This window comes from Xenopus laevis, chromosome 2S (assembly GCF_017654675.1).
Source record: "Xenopus laevis strain J_2021 chromosome 2S, Xenopus_laevis_v10.1, whole genome shotgun sequence".
In the NCBI taxonomy this organism is placed as follows: Eukaryota; Metazoa; Chordata; class Amphibia; order Anura; family Pipidae; genus Xenopus; species Xenopus laevis.
Genome location: NC_054374.1, coordinates 163,190,256 through 163,205,066, shown reverse-complemented (window position 1 = coordinate 163,205,066; position 14,811 = coordinate 163,190,256). Strand labels below are relative to the sequence as shown.

The 14,811-nt window shown below is 41.5% G+C and overlaps 1 protein-coding gene across 12 annotated transcripts in view; it reads left to right on the top strand.

Moving 5' to 3' along the window:
* picalm.S (phosphatidylinositol binding clathrin assembly protein S homeolog) overlaps positions 1-14,811 on the top strand; it is a 110,748-nt gene that overhangs the window by 20,288 nt on the left and 75,649 nt on the right. For all 12 annotated transcript variants that reach the window (XM_041584610.1, XM_041584609.1, XM_041584615.1 and 9 more), the window contains exons 2-3: positions 1,354-1,496; positions 14,631-14,706. In XM_041584610.1, coding sequence (XP_041440544.1) covers positions 1,354-1,496; positions 14,631-14,706 — 219 coding nt within the window. The remainder of the gene's footprint in view (positions 1-1,353; positions 1,497-14,630; positions 14,707-14,811) is intronic.

Below are 14,811 nucleotides of genomic sequence, written 5' to 3'. Positions count from 1 at the left end.
TCTAATAAACAGGAAACTTCTCTTTCATCGAGGATGTTTTAAAGGGGAACTATTGTTCTCTCTTAATCATATTGTAAAGATGCTCTCGCTCTTCATATTGAAGTTATTGCGACCAGTCACTTATTTGTGTAGGCTCACTCCTTTGACAGGTTCAAAGAGCTGATCTCTTCCCAAATTGGGCTGATCCAGTTGTTCTCGGGCCCCTCGTTGTATAATATTAGGGAGACCCATTAGCTGCTCTACGTGATCTTCTCACTCACTGCTTTGGCCTCGTCAGTGTCGGACATAAATTTTTTTTATAGCCACGGCTTATGGTGGCAGCCAATACATTCACTGCTGGCTGCAGTTGGTATATATGGACAAGGGTTTAGTTCTCCTTTGTTCATCTTTGAGATAACTTTTAGTATCATATAGTGAGTGATATTCTGAGACAATTTGCAATTAGTTTTAAGTTTTTATTATTGAAGGTTTTTAAGTTATTTAGCTTTTTATTCAGCAGCTCTTCAATTTGCAGCTTAAGCAATCTGGTTACTAGGGTCCACATTCCCCTATCAACCATGCATTGATTTGAATAAGAGACTAGAATATGAATAGGAGAGAGTCTGAATAGAAGGATCAGTGATAAAAAAAGTAACTAACAATACATGTATAGCCTTACAGAGCATTTGATTTATTGAAGGGAGTCAGCGACGGCCATTTGAAAGCTGCAAAGAGTCAGAAGAAAAAGGCAAATAACTATACAACTATTAAAAATAAATAATGAAAACCAATTGAAAAGTTGCTTAGAATTGGCCATTCTAAAACATAATAAAAGTTAACTTAAAGGTGAACCACCCCTTTAAGTTAACTTTTAGTATCTTATAGAATGGCCAATTATAAGCAACTTTTCAATTGGTCTTCATTATTTATTTATTAATTATTTGCTTTCTTCTGTCCAGCTTTCAAATGGGGGTCACTGACTCCGTCTAAAAACTCTCTGTGAGGCTTCAAATTTATTGGTATTGTTACTTTTTATTACTCATCTTTCTATTCAAACCCTCCCCTATTAATATTCCATATTCTCATTCAATTCATTGCATGGTTGCTAGAGTCATTTCCTAGCAACCAGATTGCTGTTATTGCAAACTGGAGAGCTGCTAAATAAAAAGTTAAATAACTTAAAAACCACAAATAATGAAAAATGAAAACCCAATTTTAAATTGTCTCAGAATATCAATCTCTACATCATACTAAACGTTTAACTCAAAGGAGTGCAACCGCTTTAACATTATTCTGATTTATATAAAAAGATGCATATGTATCCGCTTTAAGAGGAGGAGAGTAACATGTTTGCTTTTGGGAAATGTTTTTCAGATTTAATTCAGTGCACCAACGAGATGAATGTAAACATCCCACAGCTGGCGGACACGTTATTTGAAAGAACAACCAACAGTAGTTGGGTGGTGGTCTTCAAGTCCCTTATAACAACCCACCATCTGATGGTGTATGGAAATGAGGTCAGTATGCTTTGCTCTTTAAAAATGCACTTGGTTTTGAGGAGTTGGGGACACCATTGTATCCCACAGAGTGATCTTTCCTTGGAAGGGCTGCGACTGTGGGATTGTGTTTGTATGGTAAGGCAAGATTATGTAACTTCTAGTTTAAAGGAGACGGAAAGGATAAAATTAAAGGAAAACTATACCCCCCCAAACAATGTAGGTCTCTATAAAAAGATATTGCATTAAACAGCTCATATGTAAAACTGCTTCATGTAAATAAACCATTTTCATAATAATATACTTTTCTAGTAGTATGTGCCATTGGGTAATCATAAATAGAAAATTGCCATTTTAAAAAAATAAGGACCGCCCCCTGGGATCGTACGATTCACTGTGCACACAAACATACCAACAAACCATACTTGTTAGGTCACATGAGCCAATTAACAGACAGAGTTGTGTCTTTCGCTTCAACACTTCTTCCTGTTACAGTTAGAGCTGCAGTATTTCTGGTCAGCTGCTCTCTGGGGCAGCACACAGACCGTCACAACATGTGGGTTCAAGGGAAGAGATGTAAAAGGACAAGATTTACTTTACTTTAATACAGTATGTCACTTAATATGATGTAAACTATATGTTGCTTAAGTGTTCATTTTGGGGGGTATAGTTTTCCTTTAAGTAAGCTTTATCAGAAAGGTCTATATAAATACACCAGTTAACCCTCAAAGTAATGCTGCTTTGAGTCCTCTGTCAAAAGAAACACCACATTTCTTTCCTTCTATTGTGTACTCATGGGCTTCTGTATCAGACTTCCTGTTTTCAGCTTAAACCTCCAGGGCTAGGGCTTGAGCATGCTCAGTTTGCTCCTCTCTCCCTCCCTCCTCAATTCCCTGAGTGAGCAGGGAGAGACTCAGGCAGGAAGTGATGTCACACCTAGCTAATATGGCAAAACTTACCTTCTCCTTTAACAAGAGCTGGAGAACTGGAGTATAAATAAAGGGGCCTCATTGAGTTTTTATGCTCCAAATCCCTACACCAGTGAGGACAACACTGTTTATAGCAGGAGCAGTGATGGCTTTGAAGTATATAATTGGTTGTCATTTAACGTAGACCAAACAGCAGTCAGGTTGGCATAAACAAAGGAAGTTGTCATACAGATTGGCTTCGCGCTCTCTCTCGCGCTCTCTCGCGCGCTCTCGCTCTCTCTCGCGCTCTCTCTCGCTCTCTCTCGTTCTCTCTCTCTCGTTCTCTCTCTCTCTCGTTCTCTCTCTCTCTCTCTCTCGTTCTCTCTGTGCCATGCTATTCCAGGCAGTGTCTGGCCACCAGTCCCTCCACTGTCTAATAGAAGATTCTGTTTGTACTTAAAAATATAAAACACAAGATCAGCCGTTATGAACAGCTTGAAAGCATTAGGCCGAATTCCTAGGGCAGATAAAGCAATATGCTACGAAATTAAATTTTATTTACAAGTATATTTATAGCGATATGTTCCCTTTCTTGCATGTCCTTTGCCCCTTAGGTTTGGAGCCAAGTCACACACGTTTCACACACCACTGCAAGTTGATTTGTTTGCTGTAGCAATTTAATAACAAACAAAATGTAGAGATTCAGCGCTAGGTGAATTTGTGCCAGCTTAGAAGGAAAGAAATAAACAATAGCCAACGATAGTAGCCAATAGTGTTTGCTTTAGAAACTCTACTATAGTTTATATAGTAGCCATGGGGGCAGTCATTCAAGCAGAGGATACACAGTAGATAACAGATAATTACTACTATAGTTTATATAAACAAGCTGCTGTGTAGCCATGGGGGCAGCCATTCAAGCACAGGATACACAGTAGATAACAGATAAGTACTACTATAGTTTATATAAACAAGCCGCTGTGTAGCCATGGGGGCAGCCATTCAAGCACAGGATACACAGTAGATAACAGATAAGTACTACTATAGTTTATATAAACAAGCTGCTGTGTAGCCATGGGGGCAGCCATTCAAGCACAGGATACACAGTAGATAACAGATAAGTACTACTATAGTTTATATAAAACACAGCAGCTTGTTCATATAAGTAATAGTAGAGTTTCTGAAGCAAACACACCAGTTGTACCAGTGCAGGGCAATAAGGCACGATATGGTAATTCCTTTAAAACACTTATTTTTTTGTGTTACTGTTCCTTTAAGCCCCTTTGTATAGACAGAATTCGTAAAGCACAAGGCTAAACTGAAATTACATATCTTAAATGTGTGCTTTACCCTAATTTTTCAGCCTCAAGTATTTGTTTTATTCTGTGTGCAGCGCCTGCTCGTCTGTGCCTAGGCACATGCATTAGAAATATAAGGCTGGTCTTACGGAGCTTTTTTGTCGCCTTACCTTTACGCTGCTAAATGCACAAGGCATAGATTGACCACCACAGTCCAAAATTGAATTACTTGAAATATGCAGCGTCTGATTCTACAAAACATATAATGACAACAATAAAAATGGAAATTACAATAAATAAACTTAAATAAGCATCTTGTGCTAAATGATACCATATCCCTTTCCCTCAAAGCAAAGTAGATTCTATATCGTTGGCAAGAAAGGTAACAACAATATGGAACCTTTGTTCCCAGGTTTAAATCAGGCCGTTACAAAGTGAGGCAGGGAAATGGTTAAATGGATGAAAAAGGCTCTGTGTGATGAGTGTTAGCTGTGCGTGTGCACAACAGGGCTCATTTATCAACACAGGGCTCATTTATCAACACAGGGCATATTTGCAGCTGGGCAGCAACCCATGGCAACCAATCAGATTTTTACTGTCATTGTTCTACCTGCAGCTGGCTGAATAAAAGCTAATCACCGATTGGCTGCTATAGGTTATTGCCCAGGTGCAAATTTGCCCAATGTTGATAAATGAGACCCAGTGTCTCGCTCATCGCTGTGGCTCTACTAGACCGCACAAGTTTGAACACCTGCAGGGGGGACACTGCTTTCATTGTTTGGGACAGATGCTGCCCCATGTCAATCAGTGGTGTTGAACATTTATTTATTTAAAGGGATTGCTGTCAGATATAGGTTCCTTTATATCTGTTGTAGCATACAGGCGACTTGTCATCCATCTCTCCCTACTATACCTGCTATCCCACAGTCACACTCCCTTCCCAGAGACTATTATCCACTGTTACTATAGACACCATCTCTCCCTACTATACCTGCTATCCCACAGTCACACTCCCTTCCCAGAGACTATTATCCACTGTTACTATAGGCACCATCTCTCCCTACTATACCTGCTATCCTACAGTCACACTCCCTTCCCAGAGACTATTATCCACTGTTACTATAGACACCATCTCTCCCTACTATACCTGCTATCCCACAGTCACACTCCCTTCCCAGAGACTATTATCCACTGTTACTATAGACACTCTCTCTCCCTACTATACCTGCTATCCCTCAGTCACACTCCCTTCCCAGAGACTATTATCCACTGTTACTATAGGCACAATCTCCCCTTACTATACCTGCTATCCCACAGTCACACTCCCTTCCCAGAGACTATTATCCACTGTTACTATAGGCACCATCTCTCCCTACTATACCTGCTATCCCACAGTCACACTCCCTTCCCAGAGACTATTATCCACTGTTACTATAGGCACCATCTCTCCCTACTATACCTGCTATCCCACAGTCACACTCCCTTCCCAGAGACTATTATCCACTGTTACTATAGACACCATCTCTCCCTACTATACCTGCTATCCCACAGTCACACTCCCTTCCCAGAGACTATTATCCCACTGTTACTATAGGCACCATCTCTCCCTACTATACCTGCTATCCCACAGTCACACTCCCTTCCCAGAGACTATTATCCACTGTTACTATAGACACCATCTCTCCCTACTATACCTGCTATCCCACAGTCACACTCCCTTCCCAGAGACTATTATCCCACTGTTACTATAGGCACCATCTCTCCCTACTATACCTGCTATCCCACAGTCACACTCCCTTCCCAGAGACTATTATCCCACTGTTACTATAGGCACCATCTCTCCCTACTATACCTGCTATCCCACAGTCACACTCCCTTCCCAGAGACTATTATCCACTGTTACTATAGACACCATCTCTCCCTACTATACCTGCTATCCCACAGTCACACTCCCTTCCCAGAGACTATTATCCACTGTTACTATACACCATCTCTCCCTACTATACCTGCTATCCCACAGTCACACTCCCTTCCCAGAGACTATTATCCACTGTTACTATAGGCACCATCTCTCCCTACTATACCTGCTATCCCACAGTCACACTCCCTTCCCAGAGACTATTATCCACTGTTACTATAGACACCATCTCTCCCTACTATACCTGCTATCCCACAGTCACACTCCCTTCCCAGAGACTATTATCCACTGTTACTATAGGCACCATCTCTCCCTACTATACCTGCTATCCCACAGTCACACTCCCTTCCCAGAGACTATTATCCCACTGTTACTATAGGCACAATCTCCCCTTACTATACCTGCTATCCCAGTTTTCAGGACAGAGGAATGTATTGTGCTAAAGACAAGGCTGACAGGCAGGCCTTTTTTCAGTCTCTTTTACATTCTACTCACAAGCTGCTTTGTAGACATCACTTTTTTCCTAATAAATAGTAATATCAATGTATTTATTTATGCAGCATTTAAAGAACACCTGCAGGGTAACAGAGAGACTTTGTCTTGCAGACTCACAGCGAGTCATTCAGACGTGGGCATCTGGATTGACTTTTGTAACTAAAGAAAATAAATGGTATGCAGTGATGGGAGACGGACTAGCACTGCTCTGGTCCAGGGTTCCATAGAATTACTAAATACAATCTCTGCAGGATAGGCTGCTGTGTCTGTGCTGGCTCTGACTTTTTTGTTACTTAGAGATGCGGACACCAAAAATTTTACTTTTTTTTTTTTTACATCTACTATAAAATTGACTTTGCGTTCTTTATATAATTTTGCCATAAACTAATTGCCCAATGCTTTTACATTACCTATCTGACTCCCTGTGATCGCCTATGAGGGGGCTGCCATATTTGTGCAGCACGAGCCATTAGCATTAGAAACTTTAACAGGCTGAGATGGGACAGTCAGTTTGGCAAAACAGTCCGGTTTAGGAACTTCAACCAACAATTACTAACAAAACAAACCTCTCAGCATGACCTACAGTATAAGTAACTTCTAATGTACATTCATATTTTAAAACTAATTTTTAGTGTCAGTATCGCTTTAAAGGAGAACGAAAGGCAAAACATAAGCATATTTCTACAATAAGACTGGTAGACTCATAACTTACAGAATGTTTTTAAAGTTGTCTCCCTGGTGTCTAGTAGAAGCAGCAGCGCTCTGCGTATATTATAGCGTTGAACTTAGGTGACGTCACCAGGGTGTGAGGGATTTATTTTTCCGCGTATGCGCAATACGGATTGAGAGGCAAAGGAAGCACCCAATACCTAAGCAAGATGGCTGCCGCATGAATGCGAATGAGAGCAAAACATGAAGATGGAATTTATGCGATTGGATTTGCTTAGGTGAGCTACAACTATAGCGATTCAGGACATCTTTATGAGTACATCAGAGGAAGAGAGCTCATGAATTTTGCCTTTCCTTCTCCTTTAAGATGTAATTCATAAAAGGGTAATGTTATAGGGATTGTGTCATGATTTTTATGATGTTGTTTTTATTTCTAAATGACACTGTTTACACTGCAAATAATTCACTCTACAATATAAAATGTCATTCCTGAACCAGCAAGTGTATTTAGTTGTAATATTGGTGTGTAGGTGCATCTCAGGTCATTTTTCCTGGTCATGTGATTTCAGAAAGAGCCAGCACTTTAGGATGGAACTGCTTTCTGGCAGGCTGTTGTTTCTCCTACTCAATGTAACTGAATGTGTCACAGTGGAACCTGGATTTTACTATTGAGTGCTGTTCTTACATCTACCAGGCAGCTGTTATCTTGTGTTAGGAAGGTGCTAGGAGGGAGCTGTTATCTGGTTACCTTCCCATTGTTCTTTTGTTTGGCTGCTGGGGGGAGAGGGAGGGGGTGATATTACTCCAACTTGCAGTAAAGAGTGATTGAAGTTTATCAGAGCACAAGTCACATGACTGGGGGCAGCTGGGAAACTGACATGTCTAGCCCCATGTCAGATTTCAAAATTAAATATAAAAAAATATATTTGCTCTATTGAAAAACGGATTTCAGTGCAGAATTCTGCTGGAGCAGCACTATTAACTGATCTGTTTTGGGGAAAAAAAAAAAAAGTTTTCCCATGACCGTATCCCTTTAAGGGCTGGTTTTGGCACAGGTATGGGATCTGTTACCTGGAAACCAGTTATGCAGCCATTTCTGAATTACGACAAGGCCATGTCCCATAGACTCCATTTTAGTCAAATAATTCAATTCTTTAAAATGATTTCCTTTTTTTTCTGTAATAATAAAACAGTCGCTTGTACTTGATCCCAACTAAGATGTAATTAATCTTTATTGTACACAACAGTCCTATTGGGTGTAATGTATATACATTTTTTAGAGAGATACCTTATCTAGAAAACCCCAGGTTTGGATAATAGGTACCATACCTGTAGTGCATTCCCACTTCTAGCTTATTTTAAGGTGGTTCTATGCCCCACACCCTCTGAAGGGAATATTGTTAGGCACAGCCTTACTGAATTTATAAACCAAGCAATGCGTTCCTGCATTTTATATTGCCAGTAGAAGGGACTTTTCAGAGGAGTTATAATCTTGTCTGCATGCATTGAATTGTAATTTCTCAACTGGTGCTATGGTGAAGGTTGTTTATCTAGAGAGATGGTTTCTTCCCTGGCAGGCAGAATCTTCCTCAAAGGGGATAAAAATATCATATTTTATATAGTTAACTTATTGCACGAGGCTAAAGTTTGAGCTTGTCAATAGCAGCAATGATCCAGGACTTCAAACTTGTCACAGGGGGTCACCATCTTGGAAAGTGTCTGTGACACTCACATGCTCAGTGGGCTCTGATTGGCTGTTGAGAAGCTAAGCTTAGGGCTCGTCACTAATTATCCAGCAGAAAATGAGCTTCCCTGGCTGTAATATAAGCTGATGCTACAGGTTTGCTGATTATTCAATTCTGATGCTAATTGCACTGGTTTCTGTGCTGCCATGTAGTAATTATGTGTATTAATTACTAATCAGCCTTATATTGTGACATTTCTATTCTATGTGTACTGTATATTGTGAGTGGCTCCCTAAGCTCAGTAAGTGACAGCAGCACAGAGCATGTGCAGTGAATCAGCAGAAAAGAAGATGGGGAGCTACTGGGGCATCTTTGGAGACACAGATCTTTACTGCTAAAGGGCTGTGGTTGCCTTGGGCTGGTACATAAGCACAAAACATCATGTACAACATTTTTACCTACTTCTTACTTCTAACATTTCTAGTCTTTACTTCTCCTTTAATGGGGCAATAAGCAGCCTCCTCTGTTGCAAAGGGAATTTACTTCCCTAGAAACGAATCTCTCCCTCCATTCTTTCGTCTCTTGGTAGGAACAGTAGCCGTAACTTTGTTCATAATTAAATGCGCTATCACCCCATCAGCCCCCCATTCCATGCTGAGTCATGTATATGTGAGTGTTAAAGGGGTTGTTCACCTTTAAATTAACTGTTTGTATGATGTAGAGAGGGATATTTTGAAGCAATTTGCAATAGGCTTTCACTTTTTTATTATTTGTCGTTTTTGAGTTATTTAGCTTTTTATTCAGCAGCTCTCTGGTTTGCAAGCTCAGCAATCTGGTTGCTAGGGTCCAAATTACTCCAGGAATCATGCATTGATTTCAATAAAAGACTGGAATATGAATAGGAGAGGCCTGAATAGAAAGGTGAGTAATAAAAAGTAACAATAAAGTTTAACAATAAAGTCTTACAGAGCATTTGTTTTTAGATGGGTCAGTGACCCCCATTTGAAAGCTGGAAAGAGTCAGAAGAAAAAGGCAAACAATTAAAAGACCATTAAAATGAAGAAGGCCAATTGAAAAGTTGCTTAGAATTGGCCATTCTATAACATACTAAAAGTGAACTTGAAGGTGAACCGCCCTTTTAAAGCTCTGTATTGTGTTATCAGTGCAGCCTCCTATTTACTAAATGCTGTGGGATGTTTCTGTTTATACGTGGTTACTGGTAACAGTCTCCGCACATTTCCAGTAAGGGAATATTTCTGTAGGCTGCCGGCTTGGAATCTCACCAGTGGCTGCAATCAGAATGTTGGATGGGAGCCATCACCACTGTACACTTTAATCTGAGCTCTTAATAGCTCCTGGTTGATAATGTCACACTAATATTTTAATAGATTTTATTTTTACTATGTTTCTAGTGACGTTTTTGTAAAGGTGAAGCTGCAAAGCTTATTTATGTTTTACAGGTATGGGACCTGTTATCCAGAATGCTCTGGACCTGTGGATTATGGATCTTTCTGTAACTTGGATCTTCATACCTTTAAAGTCTACTAGAAAATCATGGAAATATTAAATAAACCCAATAGGCTGGTTTTGCTTCCAATAAGAATTAATTATATTAAAGTTTGGATTAAGTACAAGTTACTGTTTTATTATTACACGGAAAAAAGAAAACTATTTTTTAAAAATCTGGATTCGGATAAAATGGAGTCTATGGGAGATTGCCATTCCGTAATTCGGAGCTGTCCGGATAACGGGTGTCCGGTGAACAGGTGTCCGGTGAACGGGTGTCCGGATACTCCCTCTGTTACATATCGGTTGTATTTTCTAGATAACGGGTGTCCATACCTGTATAGACCCTCCCTCTGTTACATTACAAATATCGGTTGTATTTTCTAGATAACGGGTGTCCAGATAACGGGTGTCCATACCTGTATAGACCCTCCCTCTGTTACATTACAAATATCGGTTGTATTTACGTTTTTAGCCAGCTAGAGACAATGTGGTATCTGGGCTCGGAAAATAATATTTACAGAAGCTCACAAACTCCAGTTCAGCATTTTTGTTGCGAGGAGAGTGCTGATGGTTGTAGTCTTGTCTATGCATGCCATAGTCTTGTTTACTAGGGAAAATTGGGAGTTGTAGTTTCATCGACAAAGGGACCCCGTTTAACCTCAAAGAGTACATATTGTATAGAAACCGATTCAAAAGGTGATACTAGTATAGGTACATTTGTTACGGTATAACATTTCTAACTATATAAGTCAAGGCAGGATGCTGGTAGTTGTAGTTCATTATAGTTCATCACATACTGCAAATGTCTGGAAGGGGGGCGGGGCCACATGTAGAGCAGGAAAGAAGTGCTACACGGAGCTCTGTACCGGACCCCACTGTCAGCCCATTAAAAGTGCATCCTGAGGGCTGGGTAACATACCTGCAACCTCCCCTGCTGCTCCGCTGTCTACCCCACACCGATCGGTACAGTTGGAATGGGCAGAAACCGCAATCACACGCCAAAAACGAGGCGCGCACAGGCTGAGGCAAAAATCCAAGATGGCGACTGCAGGCGCTCTGTAGACGCCGCACAGCAGCAGCTGCAAGGTGAGCAGCGCACTCGTGCCATAGGCGCTCAGGCTGCGCATAAATTGGAGCGCTTTGTGTGTGAGCCTGGTGATAGGGGCAGCAGGGCCACAGTTAATCCCCCTGTCCTGGAGGTGGCTGACGCAGTCATGCAGGAACCCCATGTTTCACTGGAGTTGGGGGAGGGGGCAAACATGCAGCAGGCAGACTTGCTAGGGCCTGGGGACATAGCACACAGCACTGCCTCTACCCTGCTGGAGAGTAACACCCTGGCTGAGATAGTGTCCCTGCTACACAGTAACCATGCCACCACTAATGGCAAAATGGATGAACTCCGCTCTGACTTTACTATACTTCGGCATGGCAAATGTCTGGAAGGCTGGTTGAAGGCCGTTTGTTTGACTTACCCCTTTATCATAATAAGAGCCATTTATTTTGCATGACAAGTTGCTGGTGATCGAATGAAGCTTATTGCATTGCTTGTCCAGTGATGCAGGGAGTTGTAGCTTATTGTCAGCTTGGTTGATGTTTAGTTTCAGCTGCATTAAAGAGGTGGTTCTTTAATTTAACCTCTAGTATATTATAGAATGGCTGATTCTAACCAACTTTTCAAATGGTCTTCATTTTTTCTTTTTTTTTAGTGTATGAATCATTTGCCTTCTTTTTCTGACTCTTTCCAGCTTTCAAATGGGGGTCACTGACCCCATCTAAGAAAACAAATTCTCTGTAAGGCAACAAATGTATTGTTATTGCTACTTTTTATTCCTCATCTTTCTATTCAGGCCTCTCCTATTGATATTCCAGTCTCTTATTCAAATCAATACATGGTTGCTATGGGAATTAGAACCCTAGTTACCAGATGGCTGAAATTGCAAACTGGAGAGCTGCTGAATAAAAAGCTAAATAACTCAAAAACCACAAATAATAAAAAATTAAAACCAATTGCAAATGGTCTCAGAATATCCCTGTCTATATCATACTAACTGTTCATTTTAAGGTGAAAACCCCCTTTAAACTAGAAGGAAAACTACAGGCATTTTGTTGCAAATAGATTAGCTGCATTAATGCAAGCTTTAACACTATATTTATTTTGTAGAATGCTTTACCATACCTGAGTAAACAGCTCTAGAATCTCTCTGGTTAGGATAGCGGCTGCAGTATTAGCTTGCTGTGACATCACTTCCTGCCTGAGTCTCTCCCTGCTCACTCATAGCTCAGATTACAGCAGGAAGGGGAGGGAGAGAGGAACAAACTGAGCATGCTCAAGCCCTAGCCCTGGAGGTTTAAGCTGAAAACAGGAAGTCTGATACAGAAGCCCATGAGTACACAATAGAAGGAAAGAAATGTGCTGTTTCTTTTGACAGAGGACTCAGAGCAGCATTACTTTGAGGTTTACTTAATTTTAACCTTTCCTTCTCCTTTAATATTCTATATCAGGGCTGTCCAACTGGCGGCCCGCGGGACGCATGACCCCCCCTTCTTTGGCCCCCCAGATGCTGTCTGTTTACCATATGTAAGATTTAAAAGCTATCACTGTAGAGATAAACTGGCCCCTGCATTGTTTAAACCTAAAATTCAGACTCTAATCCCCTGTTCACACCTGTGATCCCCCTGTATTGTTCATACTTGTGACACCTCTATTGTTCACTCCCCTAAAGCCTGTACTGTTCTACCTGAGACCCAGACTGAAACTGACACATTGTTCACCTGTTCACACTTTATACAAAATGCTAATGGGGCACCAGCACTGTGTCACTGTATGTTGTACATATTAGACTGAGAGCTTTCCTTGTCTCCTGCTCCTTTCTGCCTTCCCTCCCTGCAGGGCTGGAACTAGGGGCAGGCAGAGTAGGCGCCCACCTAGAGCGCAATCATGGGGGGGGGGGGCACACTTTTAAGGGGAATTTCCTTTCTTTCTTTTTTAAACCCTGATTTGCTTGGCCTTTAATAGTTTTTCAACTTTATAAACCCCCTGTTCCAGACAGAATCATTCCCCAGCTCCCCTTTGGCAGCTGCTGGCACAGGTACATATTTGTGGGCAATATCTTGGCTGCTACTTGCACAGGTAAACAGATGATATGATGGATATTTGGCTGCTGCTGGCACAAGTACATATATGGAGGCAATAGTGTGTATTTTTTGGCTGATGCTGGCACAGGTACAGATTTGGGGCAATATAAGGGATTGGCTGCTGCTGGCTCAGGTACATGGGGCAATATGGTGGCTGCTGGCTCAGGTACACACATGTTTGAAGGCAATATCATGGATTATTGGCTACTGCTGGAACAGATGCAAATTGGGGCAATATGATGGATTCTTTTGGTTGCCGCTGGCATAGGTACAGATTGGGGGTAACAATATGATGGATGTTTTGTCTTATGCTGCCACAGGTACAGATTGGGGCTTGGGGGCAATCTGAGGTATTGACTTCCATTGGTATAGGTACAAATGGAGGCAATATGATAGGTGCTGGCACAGGTACAGGGGGGCTATATGACTGGTAAGGTGGGAAATGGTAATGCAGGACTGGGTGGGGGGGGCACTGATTGAAGCCCTTGCCTAGGGTGCAAAAATACCTTGGCCCGGCCCTGCCTCCCTGTGTGTGCCATTCTCTGCTTGCCCTACCCTACCTGTGGGATGTAAGCCTGTTAGGGGTTTGTTAGCATTTGGAAATTGTTGTTAAGGGCCCCTAAGGTGTTTAATCATTTGTTGGGGGGTTGTTGTATTATCCACAGGGGAGGATGAGGCATATGGATTTAAGGGTGTGTTTTTATCATGACTTCAATTTTTCACATCGTGATGAGGGATTTCCCTGCAGTGAGCACCAACCATTTGGTTTTTTGGTGTGCTACCACCGTTAATGTTGATACGATCTTTAAAAGTTCTTGTGGTAATATGGGTGTGGTTTACAATGGGTGTGGTTTAAAAGGGGGAGTGGCCAACACTGACTTCCATTATCGGCCCTCCTCCACATAGGCCAGTAAAATTTTGGCCCTCTGTACCACAGAATTTGGATAACACTGTTCTATATTATTACCGTATATACTCGAGTATAAGCCGTCCCGAGTATAAGCCGAGGTACCTAATTTTACCTCCAAAAACTGGGAAAGCTTATTGACTCGAGTATAAGCCTAGGGTGAGAAATGCAGCAGCTTCTGGTAAGATTTGAGGGTAAGATTTGAGGGTTTCTGCTCCCATTGGAGGTGCCAGCGTCTCGTTTTTGGATGCCGGCGACCATTCTTGGACGCCGGCGAATATTCTTGGAGACTATTCTCGGACGCCGGCGACTATTCTCGGACGCCGGCGACTATTCTCGGACGCCGGCGACCGTTTTTGCACTTGACCCGAGTATAAGCCGAGGTAGAGTTTTTCAGCATATTTTGGGGGCTGAAAAACTCGGCTTATACTCGTGTATATACGGTAACCAGGAGTCCATGGAGTCCCACCCATTGAGCTGGGTGCACAGGCAGCATCTTACCCTCTGCCTCCCACAGCAATATTGAACTCATGAAAAGCAAGGGGATTTAGTGCCCTTTTATTTATTTGCCACTGGATAGTGTTGGAAAGAACTGTGCAAATTCTTCTAACAATTGTCTTTCCTTTTCCTATAGCGGTTTATCCAGTATCTTGCATCAAGAAATACATTGTTCAATTTAAGCAATTTCCTGGACAAAAGTGGGCTACAAGGTAAGATTCTCCTTACATTTAGTGCCTTTGTTTTTTTATGGGTTGCATTGAGAAAAGAAAATGGAAAGGTTTTTACTGTGTCCCATATATTGTCTTTATAATGTC